Source organism: Zophobas morio, unplaced genomic scaffold, assembly GCF_036711695.1.
Source record: "Zophobas morio isolate AGI-343-1 ecotype UQ-CSIRO unplaced genomic scaffold, CSIRO_AGI_Zmor_V1 ptg001037l, whole genome shotgun sequence".
NCBI lineage: Eukaryota > Metazoa > Arthropoda > Insecta > Coleoptera > Tenebrionidae > Zophobas > Zophobas morio.
The window spans coordinates 74,910-90,470 of record NW_026973137.1 but is presented as its reverse complement, the minus strand read 5'-3'; the positions used below and the strand labels follow the sequence as shown (position 1 = coordinate 90,470).

The 15,561-nt window shown below is 22.2% G+C and overlaps 1 protein-coding gene across 3 annotated transcripts; it reads right to left on the bottom strand.

Annotated features, from left to right (window-relative positions):
* Positions 1–2,126: 2,126 nt before the first annotated feature.
* Positions 2,127–14,405, bottom strand: LOC135122241 (heat shock protein 105 kDa-like). Of its 3 annotated transcripts, none has more exons than XM_064046441.1 (21): positions 14,386–14,405; positions 14,043–14,114; positions 13,727–13,793; positions 13,586–13,664; positions 13,093–13,209; positions 11,720–11,853; positions 10,636–11,158; positions 9,665–9,757; positions 8,306–8,465; positions 7,946–8,055; positions 7,625–7,754; positions 7,200–7,271; positions 6,431–6,538; positions 6,272–6,366; positions 6,155–6,217; positions 4,844–4,948; positions 4,660–4,777; positions 4,565–4,608; positions 4,425–4,509; positions 4,227–4,322; positions 2,127–2,260 (listed from the first exon to the last, which is right to left on the bottom strand). In XM_064046441.1, the coding sequence occupies exons 2-21, from the start codon at positions 14,080–14,082 to the stop codon at positions 2,136–2,138; spliced, it is 2,364 nt and encodes a 787-aa protein (XP_063902511.1). In that variant the 5' UTR covers positions 14,083–14,114; positions 14,386–14,405; the 3' UTR covers positions 2,127–2,135. The 3 variants fall into 3 exon arrangements, with proteins under 3 accessions (XP_063902511.1, XP_063902512.1, XP_063902513.1); XM_064046442.1 differs by lacking the exon at positions 14,386–14,405 and adding an exon at positions 14,358–14,378; XM_064046443.1 differs by lacking the exons at positions 13,727–13,793; positions 14,043–14,114; positions 14,386–14,405 and having other exon boundaries at positions 13,093–13,184; positions 13,586–13,653.
* Positions 14,406–15,561: the final 1,156 nt, after the last annotated feature.

Genomic DNA, 15,561 nt, shown 5'->3' with positions numbered 1-15,561 from the left:
AAAATTAAGCGGTATTAATTTGTTGTCTTAACTGTTTACAATACTTCTTTTTTAAAATATAGGCGTTTTTCATTTCTCCTTTTTTACTACTGCAGAAAAAAAGGTGTAAAAAAAATTTAGCGTTGTGCACTAACATTAAGTCATGTTAATATTATAGATATGGAGTAAAACGGTAGCACTTCACCCGTTTAAAATTTTACATTATTAAAAATTAATAAATATAGAATTATAAAACCAAAAGTCAACATAAAAAAACCTTAGAGCAGTAAATTTATACAAAATTAAAACAAAGTAAGTAATACACATAAAGTGGAGGTGATGAGGGCCAAACAAAAATATCTCTACTTCTTCCTTAAAGATGAAAAGGAAAACCATATTATAAAAAAGGGTTGTATTGAACATTACTGTAGAAAAAACGGGAACCTTTTAACTACCACAACTTTATAATTCTAACTAAATTAATTAGAGAAAAAAAACGTTCGCACTAGGGTGTTACGATGCCAATATCTGAGCTGAGAAGAGAGTTGAAAAAAATAGTAACTATTTTTCTGTAGTAAAGTTATTTTATATATAATGGTTATTGATTAACCACTTTAAAACTTTTCTAAACTTATTATGCGGAGCAGGAAATTAAGATTTACCGATGCCACAAAAATTAAAACAGAATTGTAAATATTAACATAAGTATTTCTTAGTTTATTTACACTGATCCACAGTATATAATAATACGTAATTCAAGAACTGCAAATAACGTTTGGTGGTAAAAGAAATTTACTTATAATCTCCAAAAACTATAGTTATTACAACCATCTGACATATATGGTTGACCTTAACCAAACAAAATTTTACTAAAATTTGGTTGAACAAAGTTTTTACTTTTTTAATAAAAAATAATAGTTAATTTTAATTTTATTACCATTACTATCATCTGGTTTTTTTTTTGCCTTGCAATAACTTAATTAATGTAATATGTAATTTTTTAACTAGTATTAAATTTTATTTGGTATTTATTAGTTATAATTTACTAAAGGCTTTCTTAAGAGTTTTAGAGTTCAAAAAACTTAGACCTAAACTTATAGTAGAAAAGGCATACTCTGTTTACCAAAAATTATTTACGTTTATAAAAAAAATATAGCTCCTCCTGTTTCTTTCGCTGCTCCAATGAAGCCGAAGCTCAATATAAGTATTTCTGATGCTCGTAGCTTCTTTACGAAAAACTATTTAAAGCCATAAGTTGAAAGTTAAAGTAGTTATTGAGAATTTCAAAAATACAAGATTTCCTAATTTTGCTCATCTAAACAAAAGAATTACCAAAAACCTTTCAAAGTTCAATAAAAATTCTATTATAAAAACCCATAATACTAAAACTAATTAAGATTAACAATTTTTAAAAAATTTTTTTTAAAAAGTATTTATTATATATTTTTTTTTATTTACCGGATATCAGTTAAAGTAAAGTTAATCTGCAAAAGAAATTGCGCGGAGACAATCGAAAGCTACAATTTTTAAGAGCATAATAAAACATTTAACGCAAGAAAGCAAGCAAAAAAATAAAGTAATTAATAAAAAGCTGGATAGAGAAGTACGACTAACTTTTATAAATCGTTTAAATTACTATGGAAAATAATAAAAATAGTTAAATTAACTTATATTTAGTAAAAATAATAGCAAACGAGAATAATTTTTTTTTAAAAAGAAATGTATTATTAAAGATCTGTTCGGAAAAAAAATATAGAAACAAAAATTTTAAAACCGATTTCATAAAATTTTATATTGTTAACATAATTATAGTTTATATTTATTATTAGTATAAAATAATATTTTCATAAAAGAAATTTCATTATTTATATAAATTTAGTGATATTACTTAGAGTAATTATATATTTTTTTAATAAAATATTTTCATATTACAAATAAAATTATATCATTACTATAATTGTATGTTTTGTTATGCTTATAATTATACTTTTTTTATAAAATTAATATTAATTTATTTTTTTATCAAAAAGCAAAAAATAAAATAAGCCATTTTTCTAAACTTTATAAAAAAGGATAAAATTATAATAAAATACTACTTACAACGAATATAAAAATTTAAAAAAAAGTTTTCAAATTAAAATGGTAATTTTATTGAATTATTTGGAATCGACATCCATATTTTCCGGATCCTGATTAGAAGATTGCTTATTTTCTTTATCAGTATCCATTTTGCTCCAGTCAGTTGAATTCGATCCCAAACCTTCTGGTTCATTTTGAGATTCTTAAAAAAATAAAAATAAACAAAAAAAAATGAAGTTGTTAATTTAAACAACTTCTAACATAAAGGAAAAAAGTTATTACAAAAAGGAAATACTTCAAATTTACAAAATAAATAAACTATAAAATTTTCGAGAAAAAAAGTAAATAATAAAAAAAGGCTTTACCGAAACTCCCATTTCATAAAAATAATAAAATTTATTATAATTTTTAAAATAAATTTTAATTACATTTTTTTAAGTTGTTTAAATTTTCAAGAAAACTACACTCAAGAAAACTACACTCATAATTATATACAATTAAAAAAAAATTTAATAATTCAGTAAGAAAAACGACTCATTCTATAAATACATATTTCTAAAGTACACTTAAATGGTAAATTTGTAATAATAATAAAAAATAAATTTAAAATATTTTTTAAAAATAAAAAAAAATAAAAGGTATCCAAAAAAATAATGAATACAAATATTATTAAAAATATGTTAAACAATATAAAAATATTAAATAATATATAAGAATTATAACTATAATAAACGTTAACACAAATATTAAAAATTAAAAAAGTATATACATTTTTTCGTCCTAAAAATTTTTTTCGTAAAAAAAATAAAATACTAATACAAGATTAAAAAATTCAGAAAAAAATATATTAACAAATGAAGTTGAAATAAATTTTTAAATTCATAAAAAATAAAAAAGTATTTAAAAAAATAAACAATACAAGTTATTATGAACAAAGTTAAGCAAATAAAAAAATTATAAAATAATACAATATATTTATTGTAACTATAATTATTTTTAACGACAAAAAAAAATTTAAAAAGATAAAAAAAACTTGTACTTTTTTAAGGAAAATAAAAATATTTTAATTTTTACAAAAAATAAAAAAAAGTTTCTAACGAAAAAATGTTAAACAATCATTATTAATATATGAGTTATATAACAAACGTTAATGCATAAGAAAATAATATTATAATTTAAACACAGCAAAGAAATGATAGCAATAATAATGAATATAAATAACTTTTATAACTATAAATATAATGAAAATAAAAAAAATTGTTATAACAAAAACAATTATTTCGATTATAATATTAACTACTTGAAATTATTATTTATACTGCACTATATTATAAAAAAATATACATAAAAAAATTAATTAAATTATTCATTATTTATAATGAATAAACAAAAAAAAAATTCTCTATTTTTATAATAAAAATAAAGAATTTTTTTATCTTCTAATATAAATTATAATAAGTATTATCTTAAAACTTTTAATTGTAAACTCTTAATTCATAAAAATATTTTTAATAAACATTAATTACTATTAAAAATTATCCAACAAAACTTTTTATAATTTTATTATAATTATAATTTGTATAATAATAAAATTCTTACAGCTTTATTATCTATTTTGTCTATAAGTGAAAAAAATAAGTTTTTTAATTTTTTTAAAAACTTGTTAAAAGTATTATTATAGTATAGCCTATAGTAGAACATCTTAAACGCTTTAATATTTATTAGTTAAAAAGCATATAAAAAAAATAATAATGAACATATTAATATTAAAATTTATTATTAATTAAAAATCAAATAATATGAATAAATAATAATAGTAATAATATAAATTTGTTAAAATTTAAATAATAGTTATTAGTAATTAAGTTATATGTATAAAAAATAATAATAAACACTACTATTACAATCAATAAATTTTTAAAAATAGGGATATAAAATGGATACGAAACGAATTCATAGTGATAAATATTATTTACTAGTAAAAAAAATCATTATTTACTGTTTAGTAGGGTCATAATTATAATAAATAAAAATATTATTATAATTAATTATTATTAGAAGTAGAATCATATTAATAATAATAAATAAAATATCATCAATGATTATAAAAAATTGAATCATAGTGAAAAATATTAATTATTATCATTATTATGTGTATTAAAAAAAACCGGGCACTGGCTTTTGGGGCTTTGGTTTATTCATAAGCGGATCAACAACGAGCCGCAAAGAATTTAAATGAGAAGCAATCGAGTCCGGAGAAAAAACTTATAAGAATTATTTTATTATCATTACCATTATAATTATTATTATTTATAAATATTTTGTAGTAAAGTATATATATAGAAGCAAGAATAATAATAAGCTACCGGGGGCCACATGTAAGGGAAGAGAAGCTTGCTTAGAAACATTTTCTTCTAACCAGTTTTCATGTTCGTTAACACATGAAGAAAGCTATATAAAAGCAACAATAATAGTAATAATAATAATAAATAATAATAATAAAAACCTTTTGAACCTCCTCTTCCGTTAAATGATCGTATTTCTCGTTGCCTTTTCAATAAAATAATTTAATAAAAAAATTAAAATTATTAAATTGACGACCTTCCGAATACAAACGAATCAAATCTTTAGCCTCGAGCATAAGAGCTCTCATGTTGGCTTCCAGCTCCAATCGCTGCTCGGCCTCAATATAACGCCTCGTGATTGGGTCGACAATCGCCTATCAAGTATTAATAAAACCAAAAATTATTACACGGCAATTCTTCATTAAAAAGAATTAACCTACCTTAATTTCATTAAGCTTTTCGTCATAAATTTTTTTCTCGCAATCAGCGCCCGTATCGTATAGCCAATCAACAGTTTCACTTAATTTGTTAACAATACCTTCAAGCTGGTAGCAAGTTAGATCAAAAGTGTTATTATTAGGAAACAGTAAAAAAAGTTAAGCACGTGAATAAAAAATTCGTGTGCGCGTGCCGTAAAGTTTGGTATCATCATTATTACAACAATTATTAAATAAAATAAATATATTTTATTACTAAAATAAACATAATATTAGTATGAATAATATTAAATTTCCCTTAAGTGTTAAATATTAAAGAAAATAAAAAAGTTAGACGATAGCTTCAGAAAAATATAAAATAACGCTAAATCGACCAAAAAAAAAACGAAAGTAAAAAAAATTAACCAAATAAAATAAAATAAAATAAAATAAAAAATATAATAAAATTTGTTTACTTTCTATTATTTTCATAACAAGTATAACTATTAGTAATATTATAAACATACTACAAATATTTTTATAAATATAGTCAGTAGAAGAGAAATACATAGGAAATAATATACAACATAAACTTAATGATTAACAGTAAGAATGTCTTCATTATGATATTAATATATTTCATTATTATTATGTTACATTTTTCTAATTATGTAATGAAAATTATAATAAAATAAAAAAAGCAAATTACTTATTACTTTAGATATATTGTTATTAGAAAATTTAAAAATATAATAAAAGATAACCTTATATAATAATAAATAGCAAAAAATATAATGTATTATTTATAATACAAACTATTCATAAAATATAATTTTATTATAATATTATATTGCAATTATTATAATGAAGATAAAATTCATATTAACCTAGTATTTGAAAAATAATATAATAAAAATAAGGAATACATATTAATCTTTCAATATATTATTAAAAAATAACAATTATTACTAAACAAAGATACTATGAAACATTAAGTAAAAACGTCTATAATATATTCATTATAATATTAACATATTTAAATTACTATAATGATAATATAGTTACCTTTAACTTACTTTTATTTAAAAAAAATATGTATATATAACAATAATGGTATAATAAAAGAAAATTATATATTCAACTTACGATATATTAATAAAAATATAAAAATATCGAGTAAACCATAAAAAATAATAAAAATAATAAGACAATTAATAAAGTTTCATAAAAATATAAAATAATAAATGTTCAAATGTTTTTTTATATAATAAATTTTCTATACAAAATAAAATTTATACACTTATAATAAATAAAATCATAAAAAAAAATATTAACACTGTTGGGGTCCACAAAAGAGCGATAAGCGCCCTCTATTTTCCCGCGAAGATCGTAACAAAGCTAACCAATATGGACATATAATTAATGAAATCAAAAGTATAAATATAATGAAACCTCCTCAACTGAATTCTTAACAAATACGCGCTCCTTTTCACTGGTGTCGAAGGCACGCATTTTGGCCTCAAGATTAATATATTCTGCCAATTTTTCTGAAAAATGGCCCAAATTAAGTAATAAACTCCTCAACTTAATATATGCACCAATCAGAAAAACCGTCGGGAAGCAGCACGTGTAACGGAGAGATACAAAGACTGTTACGAACGACTTTTTTGGGTAGTTTGGGTGTTGACGTTGCGGAATTTGGCTCGTTTTCAACAGATGCTTCAATAAATATAATGATAATTTAGTGAAATCAATGAAAGACTTTAACAACAAATTTTTACTAAGCTAAAAAAAAATTATATATGCACTTAATAAACGCAATAAATAATAATAAAATATCCTCATTTCTAATAATGAAAAGTGTACAAAAAATTAATTATCAGCGATTAATTATAAAAAGCGTTAATAATGATAAACTGTTAAAGAAAATATTAATATATAAGATGAATAGATATTATGAACGGAATATAAAAATTACTAAATTACAACAACAATAATAACATAAATTTAATAGCAAAAATATTTATAAATAATAAAAAAAACTTAGAAGTTATTATTTTATCATCAGTTTATTTATAAATAAAATAAAAAAACTTAGAAGTTATTATTCTATCATCCGTTCAATGTTAGTAATAATAATTAATATTTAACAAAAAAATCACATATAATAATGAGAACAACAAAAATTGAATTAAAATAATTATTAAATTCATGGTCAAAAAAAAAGCTAAAAATATCCAAGGTCCAACGAATAAAAGATTTTAAAAATATGGATGACGTTCTCAACAAATTACAGGTAATAACTTATTTATATAAATTCACTATTATAATTGCTTTTAATCATATAAAGCTATTCATAAAAATAATAAAATCATAGAACCTTCAGGCTGAGGTGGTTCAGACACTTCAACCTCTTCAACGCTGTATGCCTCAGTAATCTCAAAGACACCATCTTTAGCACAGAATATAGTAATTTTAAAAAAATAGAAGTGAAATAAAAATCATAGAAAGTAAGTTTTTGGACCAAAATATGCATAAAGTGGTAATTAAAAATTAAAAGTACAATATATTCATTACCAAGCTTAATTAAAAAATGTTCATAATAATAAAAAAATTACTATAAAAATAAATGTTTTAAAAATCTGGTACATAAAAAGTTGTTGATTACACGTGCAATTATAAAATAACAGCCCAAAGCTTACATTATTTTTAATAAAACATTTAATATAGAAACAAAAATACAGAAACTCGTCCTACTAACGAGTACTTCATTATATTCAACGAAAAGGCTTAACATTGACATACCTAAGCCCACGTGCATCTTTACTTTCACAGTCGAATCCTCGCCGTTTGCATTCGGTTTCACGTTCGAAATAAGCCACGTGTTGATTTGGTTTTCAGAGGAAATAACTTTTGAGGGGTCCGCATAGCACGCCTATCGTAAAAGCAGTTAGTAAAGATAGCCAATCAAAAAAAAATTCATAAAAATTCAGTTGTAAACTTAATATATCTACAAGAGACAAATTTCAATAAAAAACCAAATCCACAAAAATTCAATAAAATGTAATTAATAAAAACTAGTCAAGTCAATGAAATAACGATAAAAAATGCAAATCACTAAAAAACCTTAATCTCAAAATCTTCGGATTTCTTAAAAGTCAAAATTTTGGTGATAGGGACAGTCTGATTGGCCTCAACCACAATAGCACGCGAGTCAATAGGATTGCCTTCTTTGTCTAAAAAGTTCAATAACGCATTATGATAAATTCCATTGGCCAATGATTTTTAATATTTATTTTAAATATTTAATAAGTATAATATATAAAATTGTAATTCACGTTTAAATGTAAACTTTTTTTTCAATATCACTAAATTCATTGATGTTTAAGAAATTTCCAAACAACTAACAACTTTGAGCCATATCATTATTACTAGTATGTTCCTCAAATAATTATTTGTAAATTCTCGTTAATAATAAAACAAAACCTTTCGACTTCCAAAAAAGCTCAATAGCGAATAACAAAATGTCATGCGGCTTGAAATCACGTGCTCGGTATAAAGGAGAATAAAAAGTTGCCTGCCACGCGCATCCCTTAGCAACAGACTCATCAGCGTTTAACGTGCTGCGAGGAACTTGTTGAAAAATCTAAAAATATAAAGAAATTTATAAAAATAATAACGAATAACAATAATGATAATAAATAGTAACCAAAAAGTTATTATGTAATATATATAACAAAAAAATAATAATAATAAGGTAACAAAAGTTGTCAATAATAATATAAATAAGTCAAGTAATGACGAATAAATATTAGAAAAATGTATATAATAACAAATTTTTCATTAATACAAAAAGTTTCACAAAAGAAGTATTATTTAAAACGAATTTTAAGTATACTAATAATATAATAATAGCGAGATAATAATAAATAAACATAAAAAGAATATAAATAATAATAAATCCCTCAAAAATAACGTAAGTTTCACTAAAAAAAAGTAATAATTATATACTTACCATATAAATAGTATATATATGTTAGAAGAATGTTACTTATAATGAATATACCAATAATAATTAAGTTTCACAAAGAAAAGTTATAACATTAAAAAATTATATATATACTTGAAAATAAAGGGAGTGAAACCATAAATAAATCTTAAAAATGTAAATAATAATTTCATAAGGAACTTCTTTATTCTATTTCTTTAAATATAATATTATAAAAAGTTTTTTATTCTTTTTATTTATTATCATCATTTAATTATTTATATAAGTGTCTATTTTCTGGTAACGTTACTTTTTAAAATTTTATTAATTTCTTTATTTCAAAGTTACAAATTTTTTAATAATAAAAGTTTAAAGAAAAGTATTATAAACACAAAAATTTATATAAACATAAATAATAAGATAATATTAAATAAATGTAAATAAAAATAAGAAAAATTATAATACAGAGGAAAATATATATAAAGAAACTTATGACTATTATAGAAACATTAATAAGTATTAATAACGGTAAAAGTTAAAATGAAAATATAGTAACAGCAATAATAAAAATAAAGGATTGAAAAGATAATATTTATTTAAATAATAAAAAAAATAATATACAATATTATTATATTAATAATAGAATAAAATATATATTGTAAATGTACAGGAAAAAGTTTAATAACACCAACATAATAATATTAAAGAAAATAATAAAAGTGATACCTAAACGTAAAGAATAATAGAAATTGTAATATTATAAATACTGTATGAATATATGAATTATATATAATAACAGTTAAAATGGTAACATATATTAATATAATAATAATTGCTGTAATAATGTAAGAAAGAACTTTAGCAACGGCATTTTTAAAGGCAGGAATTCGAGAGGAGCCGCCCACAATCTCGACCGCGTGAATTTCTTCAATTTTAGTGAAATTCAATGTCTTAATTAAAAAGATATATAAATAAATTGTAACCATAAAGCCTTAAAACATAAAAAATTAATTTTATATTGATGCTTTTTTCATCGAATAAAAGAACCAATAAAATGGGTGTACAATAGAAGCGGAAAGTAAAGAAAAAAATAAGACTATTATTCTCAAAAAAAATGAATATAAAAATAGTGAGTAAATAAATCACTTTTCTTAAAATAATGGATATTAATGGAATCCTTTTTTTCTTAATAATTAACTTTTTTATACTTTTTTTATTGTAATAATAATAAGTTAACTATTATTATCAATACAATTTATGAAACACTTCTTAAAAACGATTTAATTAGAAAAATTAAACTTTGAAAGTTTATAATAATATTTACAGTAAAAAATTTTTTGATACTTTCACTTACACCATTTAATTTTTCTATGACAAACTTTTTAGTTTAAAAATATAATAATATACTTTCAAAAATTCATGGTTATAATACAAATTTTTATATAACATATTTCAAAAACTTTTATAAAAAGAATTTTACTTTTTTTTACTTGTTTATTTTAAACGGTTAGATTGATTTTTTTAAACTTCTATAAAATTATATTATTTAAATTTTTTAAGATAAAAGTTATAACCTGTCAGTTTTATTATTTATAATAAAAAATTATTTTCAAAAACTTTTATATATCTCTCTTTTTATTTAGAATTAAAAGATGTTTTCATTATACATTATAAAAATGCAAAAAGACCAACGGAAGGGATCCTAAGTGCATAATTACAATAACATGCAATTTTTTAATGAATATATATTTTTTATTACTATGAAGTTTACTATCACTACATATTTCCTTATAAATATCATCATAAAAAACCATGGAAAAGGATAAACCTTCAATAAACATTTAGACACGCGATCAAAGAAAGGCTCGCACATGCGCTCAAAATCGGCGCGGTTAAGCGAACTATTAAAATCGGTCTCTCGATATAATTCGTCCACCGATATTGGTACCGTTTGTGAGTTAATTGATAGCGTTTTCTTCAGCTTCTCGCACTCCGCTTTCAACTTCAAAGTAGCACGTGGGCTCGACAGAATATCGTGGCCCGTTTTTTTCTGAAACTCATTAGCGAAGTGCTGGCATAAGAGGTCATCAATGTCCCTCCCACCAAGATGGGGATCGTAAATGGCGCCAATAACGTTAAACTTTCTCTTAAAAAAATCCACCCCAACTATCTGAAGACCCGCATGACCAAAATCGATAAAGACAACGCGATGCGATTGGTCCTCAGAGAGATCGGAGCGATAAATGCCATACGCCAGCGCATTGGCAGCCGTTTCATTAAAAACGCGGACATTTGAGAGTCCTGCAATGCGCCATGCGTTTTGCAATGCCAGTCGCTGTGATTGGTTAAACCTGTTTTAACATAAAAAATTAATGAACACAAAAATTGATTATTATACAACAATGAACGATAATAAATATAATGAAAACCAACGGAAAAAAATATTTACAAAGTAAAAAAATTATAAAAGTTTATTAAGTAAAAATATATTATAAATAATATAACTATTAATTATATCATAAAACTAATAAAAAAAATAAAAAATAAAAAATATAAACTTTAAGTTATTTTAATAAAAAACTGAAAGCGAATAATAAAGATATAAAACAAGTATAAGAAAACAAAATATAAAATAACAAAACATCATAAATAATAATATATTGCAAAAAAAGAAAAAGGAAAAGAAAACCTATAAAAAATATAAAAAAGTTATCAAGTAATAATACAAAAAATAAAATGGTTAATATAATTTCATTTAAAAAAATATTATCTACATAATAACCAGAACAACAAAAAAAACGAGCAAAAAATATAAACACAAAAAAATATACGGTAGTAAACTGCAAATACAACAGACCAAAACATTAAAAGCTTTCATAAAAAAAAACAGGATAAAGGATTTTAATGAATACCAAACCGGGCAAGAGACAACAAGAGAGCCAATTGGCTTCTTTAATTCCGATTCAATAGTCTCTTTGAGTTTAGTAAAAAACATGGCGCACACTTGCTCAGGTGTGAATATAACTTCTTCTCCCTGATAACTCAACTATTATAATGAAAAAGTAACAATTAATAATTACATAGAATTCATTATAAAAAAAAATTGATAAACACATCGCATTAATTAAAAAATGCTCAAATGCCGGAATACATACATAAATTTTTAAAAGAACTATTTTAATTGGTTTTAATAATATTTACGAAATGCCATAATTTGGCTAATTCGTCCATAAAAAACAATGAGAATAAATGTTGGGAAAAAAAAGGAGTAACAATATTATATAATTATTCTGAATAACAACGATCAATATTTTTTATAGTTGCTTCATTGTAATATTGAAACTAGTAAAATGCTGGGGCTACTATAAATTTTCCATTTATTATAATGAAAGAAAACATTTGTCTGAAATTACTTTCACATAATTAATAAAAAAATATTTACAATGTACTATAAATATCCAATAGAAAGTTTTTTACTAGAATAATAATGTATGTACTGAATTTTAATTAAAAATTTTAGGTTAAAAAAAAAGTAAAAAATAATTAATATATAAAATTATATTATTACTGCCTTAAAAATTTTATAAATATATAAAAAACTTTTTTATACAAAATTATTTAAATTATAATATTTTATAAAATTATTTTTCTTAAAGTTATTTAATAACTTCTGAATAATAATATATAAAAATATTCTTTTTACTTATCAAAAGGGAAGTGAATATATTAATTGTTGTGATATTCATTAGTAAAAGTAACTTTTTATATAAAATATTAAATCTCAAACTTATTAATAGTTATTTATTAGATATAAAATTTAAATTTATTATTTTACTTTTTAATAAAAAAATAACAAATTTATTAATAAAATTTAGAAACAAAAATTCTAAAATCTACTAAAAATAAATATACAAAGCAAATTTAGTAAATATAAATTCTCTAATATTTTTAAAACTCTTTCTTTTTTTTAACTTAATATTTAAAATTTATAATAAAGCTTATAAATATAATAACACTTTCTATAAAAACTTTATAAAAATAAAATATCAATAAAAATCAGTTTATAATAGAAAAATGATAACAAGCAAAACCGATTATCAATAATATTTACTTTAGTAAAATATTATTTATATAAAAAAAAACAAAAATATAATAAAATATATTATGTACTAAGTATAGTTAAACAAAAAGAACTTTAATATAAATATAACTAATGCCTTTGATAAAACTTGGAGTAATAAATAAAAGTATTATTTTCTTGAAATTATAATAAATAGATAGTCACGTGTATGCCGATGCCCCCATTGGAGAGTTCGCTGTGCTTGTAGAAAACTTTGCTTAATTCGTGCTTAGCAAAGTCGTTATTGTACTTCAATCCTATTATTCGTTTAAACTGAGAAACCTGATTTTTTATAACAGTATTAAAAATAACAACGCGACGTGGTGCATTTCTTAATAAAAATTTAAAAAAGTTAACTTGTAAAAAAGAAAAATTAAATATGATAAAAGCAGAATCAAGCAATACTAAAAAAAATATATTAATATAATATAATTCGATAATAGAAAAAATATTACTCATGAATAATATAATAATGTTAAAACAACTTTAAGTCAAAAAAAATTTTAAATTTTATAAATATATACTGCCAAGGGATATTAATAATTTATATAATATATTAAATCAATAAGTAATAAAAATAAAAAAATAATTAATGATATAAAAATAAATAGCAAAATCTAGATTAAAAATTTGAATAATTTATGTATAAAATACTTACGGTACTCTCAGAGCGAGTAACAGAAGGTGTTCTCGCATTTTCTCCAAAACAACGCGTGTGGGATAGATGTACCAAACATCTAAAAAATTAAAGAAAATCTTTGGTAAATTGTAAACGAAAAATACAAATTGAAATTCTAACGGAGTCAGTCGGGAACTAAATTCATTCAGTAAAGCTTCAACTCCGCAACTGCGAGCGGCAGCCAAAACTTTGATAATGAACAAAATTTGTTAAAGATTGTATAATAATTAAACAGAATACAACTTAATCTTAAATTAAATTAAGTTTACTATAAAAATACTCTTAAAAATTTATACAAAACAATAAATGTAAGCTAAAAAGAACATAAGTAATAATGAGAAAAGGCAACAAAAGCAACTGCCAATAAACATAAAAATAAAAAGCAATTCGGATTTCTAAAATTAAAATCATAATCAAGTAAACTCAATTTACTTACCGGATTGGAAGTTACCAAAGTCGATACCGGCAGCAGCCATATTGTTAACAAAGCTTATCTTTAAGTTCAAAACTATTAATTTATTTACTATTAGTTCTAATTAAATGAAAGCTATGTATTGTAGAAAGAAAATGATTGAACTTCGTATAAACAATTTGAAAGGTAAAATTTGCTAAACTAAAAAACTCATAACTCAAACTTTTACGGGTTTGGTTATTATATAGAGAATTAATAATGACTATATAGTCTAAAAAACAAAAAAGGTGATTTTTATTATAAAAACACTGAGATATGGCAACAAGCAATGCTATTTACAATTATAAAGCCAGCTGCACAAACTTACACGCCCAAAGAACCGAAGACGGGAAGAACAATCAAAAGCTCTGTTCATTCCAGCGCGTAGCTTATATATATATTTGGCTTTCATGTGCTTACCACGAGGTAAAGATGAAAAGAGTTTTTAATAAAACAGATAACACTCGAAATTCATTACTATAATTACTATTATCATAACATTAAATTATTAAAAATTACTTTTTTTAAAGTTTCTTTTAATCTCATAATGTTTGAAAGATGTAAATAATGAGCTCCAGCTTACTTTTCTGGAAAATTCTTGTAATATCTGGAACAAAGCTGAAGTAGATGAGCAGTATTTAAGGGGCTTTTAAGAAACGCACTCAAGCCCCCGGCAGTTTTCGAGCATTTGCAATTTATTTTCGGCGTGTGCAATTTTATATGTATATCCACCCACGTTCTGTTGTGTTAGGCAGTTTATTTTTTCCTCTGAAATTTATACTCGTTATTTAACAATGAGTACGAAGAATCTGAGATTCTGAATAGAGTTGAGATTCAAAACCCAGAGGTAATTTAATTTTTTTTAATTTTTATTTGACCTAGTTTTTTGTCTTTAGAAATTTACACTTAAACATTTTTATTTTTTGCCTTTCAACTGTATATTTATAGCCTTATTATCATTTTCTTAATCATATTATGAGTGCTGCGTTTATGTCTGAATATTAAGAGCTTTAAAGTAATAATTTTTGACATAATTCTATAGTAAGCTTTGGTTATCATACTTAATTCATACTAATTTTACCTTAAAAATTTAATCAGTATAGAATTAAAAAAACTTATTAAATTTTTTTAAAAGTTATTAGTAAAGAGCAACAACTACTTATTAAAGTTGTATTCGTAAATTAAACCGTCAAAGAACTCATAGTATGGGCAAACTAGCTTATTAAAAAAATAACTTTTTGAACACGAAAAAAGAATTTAATTTTAATATACTAAAATCCCTAAAGCGCAAAGTCAGCTATAAAAGTTAAGAGATTTTTGGTTTACTTGTTATTAGAAATTTTAAATTTAATAATTAGTATTTTTTTTATCTTATTAGGACGTGACCTTGTTAGGCCTTGGCCCCCTTTTAAACTTAGTAGAACTAGCAAGCACACACACACTCTCTCTCTATATCTATACGATTTCAAGTCACCAAGGAAAGTACTTTTGATGTAATACTTAT